This window comes from Etheostoma spectabile, chromosome 3 (genome assembly GCF_008692095.1).
Source record: "Etheostoma spectabile isolate EspeVRDwgs_2016 chromosome 3, UIUC_Espe_1.0, whole genome shotgun sequence".
NCBI classification, from domain to species: Eukaryota; Metazoa; Chordata; class Actinopteri; order Perciformes; family Percidae; genus Etheostoma; species Etheostoma spectabile.
Genome location: NC_045735.1, coordinates 5,965,791 through 5,968,413, shown reverse-complemented (window position 1 = coordinate 5,968,413; position 2,623 = coordinate 5,965,791). Strand labels below are relative to the sequence as shown.

Sequence of the window (2,623 nt, the reverse complement as noted above, 5' to 3'; positions counted from 1 at the left end):
ACACACACACACATACACACAAACACTAAACTGACAGACAGGGATGGATTAACAGAAGATAACATAGTGTCTACCAAATGTACAAAGATGAAGTCCTAATAGGACAACAACAATATAAAAGAGGAAAGATTGAGGCAAGTGAGAGATAAAGAAAGTGTCAGAAAGAGAAGAGGATTAGATGAAAGAACAAAGACAGGAAAAGAAGAACAAAGACAAAAGTGCACAAGAGTGAGAAGAAGATAAGAGAGAGGAGAAATTGTGTTTTTTGCTAGCACAGTCCGTGGAGTTTTGGACCCATGCAACAAATGGAACAGAGGCTGTTAATCTATTCCAAGAATATGTCTGTGTGGAGGGATGCATTTTTGGGCATGGCTGTTTCAGTTAAGTCTGTGGTCTTGTGTATGGTAAATCAATAAACACAAATCACAATGTATTGTCAGCCATTACTTAAGCCATTACTGTAATGCTGATTTCTTGCATTCAGCTCACACCTGTTTTTTGCATGTATGTGTGTTTTCACATTTACTTCCCAGCCGCACGTGAGCGCAAGCCGCCGCTGCCTTTAGACATTGCAGTCATCATGTACACCAGTGGATCCACAGGCATACCAAAGGGCGTCATGATCTCCCATAGCAACATCATCGCTTGCATCACAGGCATGGCTGAGCGGATACCAAACCTGTGGTAGGCAACACAAACTCATTTCTAAAGCTCCATTCCGATACAATTGCTAATTACCTGTACAGTACTTACCAGCATCACACACTGCCTCCAAAATCGTATGCCTGCCCATTCCCAATCTCTTAGGTATAAACCTCAGAGCCATCCCATGGCTGGCACTCACAATAGCAAATGACACCAATCACCCCCTCAGTCAACACTTCACATTACTTGCATCTGTAGAGAGCTCGTTTCGGCAGTTTTGTCCCGGTAGGGTTGTGATGGTACAATGGATGTGACACATGCCTTTGGTGTGGGAGATTTGGGTTAAGTTCCCACTGTGATTCATCAACCACTGTGTCCCTGATGAAGACAGTTAAACCATAGTTTCTCCATACATATATATAACAATTGTAAGCTGCTTTTATCCAAAGCTACTTGCAATTGTTATGTAATGTCCCCTCTGCAACAATCTGCCTCGTTGACACTGTTGTGAGCTGGGATAATGATTGCATTCAATGAGATGTTGTGTTCTGACTACATGTGCATGCTGCTTTGTGTATATCTACTGTATATGTTGCTATTTGTACTTGGAAACAAATATCCCTCTGGGACAATACATCTAAATCTAATTGTAAATGCTTGAATCTTAAAATTTAAAAAACAACTGTTCAGTAACCTAATCTAAAATGTCACAATATTAAAGTAACAACTTTATTACTTTCCATTACTTTTGGATTACTTTAATACCTAATATAGGCATAACTTGCACTGTACTGTGATGCTATTTTTTTCACTACGTTAGAAGCCATAATAATGAATTGGCAACTGTAAACTATGGTTTCACTCGAGACTAGAGTGTTGATTGAAACTAGAGTGAGATTTAACATTCTAATTCAGATAATAATGCCCATTTTTACTAATATATAATAATAATAATACTTGGACATTTGAACTCTGTAACTTTAAGAGAATACAGTTACCTTGTCTGTTTACTTATCAATCTGCATAACAATTAATATGCTTCTGTTTGGCAGAGTGTGTATATTTGGAGAAACAGCCCTTGAGAGCAATGCATGTTTGTTTCTGGGATAAGGGTCTGTGTGAATGGACTTTGGAATTATAAATCTTCGGAACAATGGGCAACACAGTAAATAAGCGTGTGTCCCAAAATGTTGAACTATTTCTTTAACTTAAACCAAATCATGCCATTTGACTGGTTGACCTTCTTTTGAAGGTGGGCTGCCGGGTGAAAGTGATGTTTTCCAGGACTAAAAGATTGGATCTCTGTACTTTTACATTACTACTACTACTATTGCCATTTTATTTCTATCCTTACTACTGTTTGCCCAAAGTGAGCAGGGTACTGTACACCTACCTCCATTCATGCCTGAGAATGTCTCCTCAGCTCAGTATCTGAAAAAGAGCCAAGCAGTTTAAATTGCATTATATCACCACAGTGAGGACATTCAATTCTTCTTTGCTGTTTCAAACTCTCCTCTTTGACTAATCTATACTGCCACTGGCTCTGGTTGGCTATAAGGTTGAGTGATACTGTGTTTAAAGAAAACGCCAAATGCTCTTTAGGGTTAAGTTCTTGGTCGGGCTTTCATGTCATCTGAGCACGTGCGCAAGTATGAGCCAGCTAGTACCATCATAAACCACAAGTGTTTACATTAAAACAAAAACCGACCCTTCTCTCTGGGGAATGGGACGGGCGTGGAAGGAAATGCAGAAGGAAGGGAGTCCAGTATGTGTGGAAACAAGAAACTGGGAGGGTTGGGAGTTAGGGTGAGAAGTATGAACGATGGAGGGGTTACGGATTTTACAATCTCAATTATACTTCTTATAAAAATTATCGCTTTCCTTTGCGTATTAAGTAATATAATTGTGTAAACCTCCTCCTTGTGTATGCTCTGAATTGCAGACACAAATTGTGTTTGGATAAATATAATTTTCAAGT

The 2,623-nt window shown here is 39.2% G+C and overlaps 1 protein-coding gene across 2 annotated transcripts in view; it reads left to right on the top strand.

The window, feature by feature from the left end:
- acsl3a (acyl-CoA synthetase long chain family member 3a) overlaps positions 1 to 2,623 on the top strand; it is a 27,552-nt gene that overhangs the window by 15,033 nt on the left and 9,896 nt on the right. For both annotated transcript variants that reach the window (XM_032504883.1, XM_032504889.1), the window contains exon 6: positions 534 to 684. In XM_032504883.1, the coding sequence (XP_032360774.1) occupies positions 534 to 684 (151 nt within the window). The remainder of the gene's footprint in view (positions 1 to 533; positions 685 to 2,623) is intronic.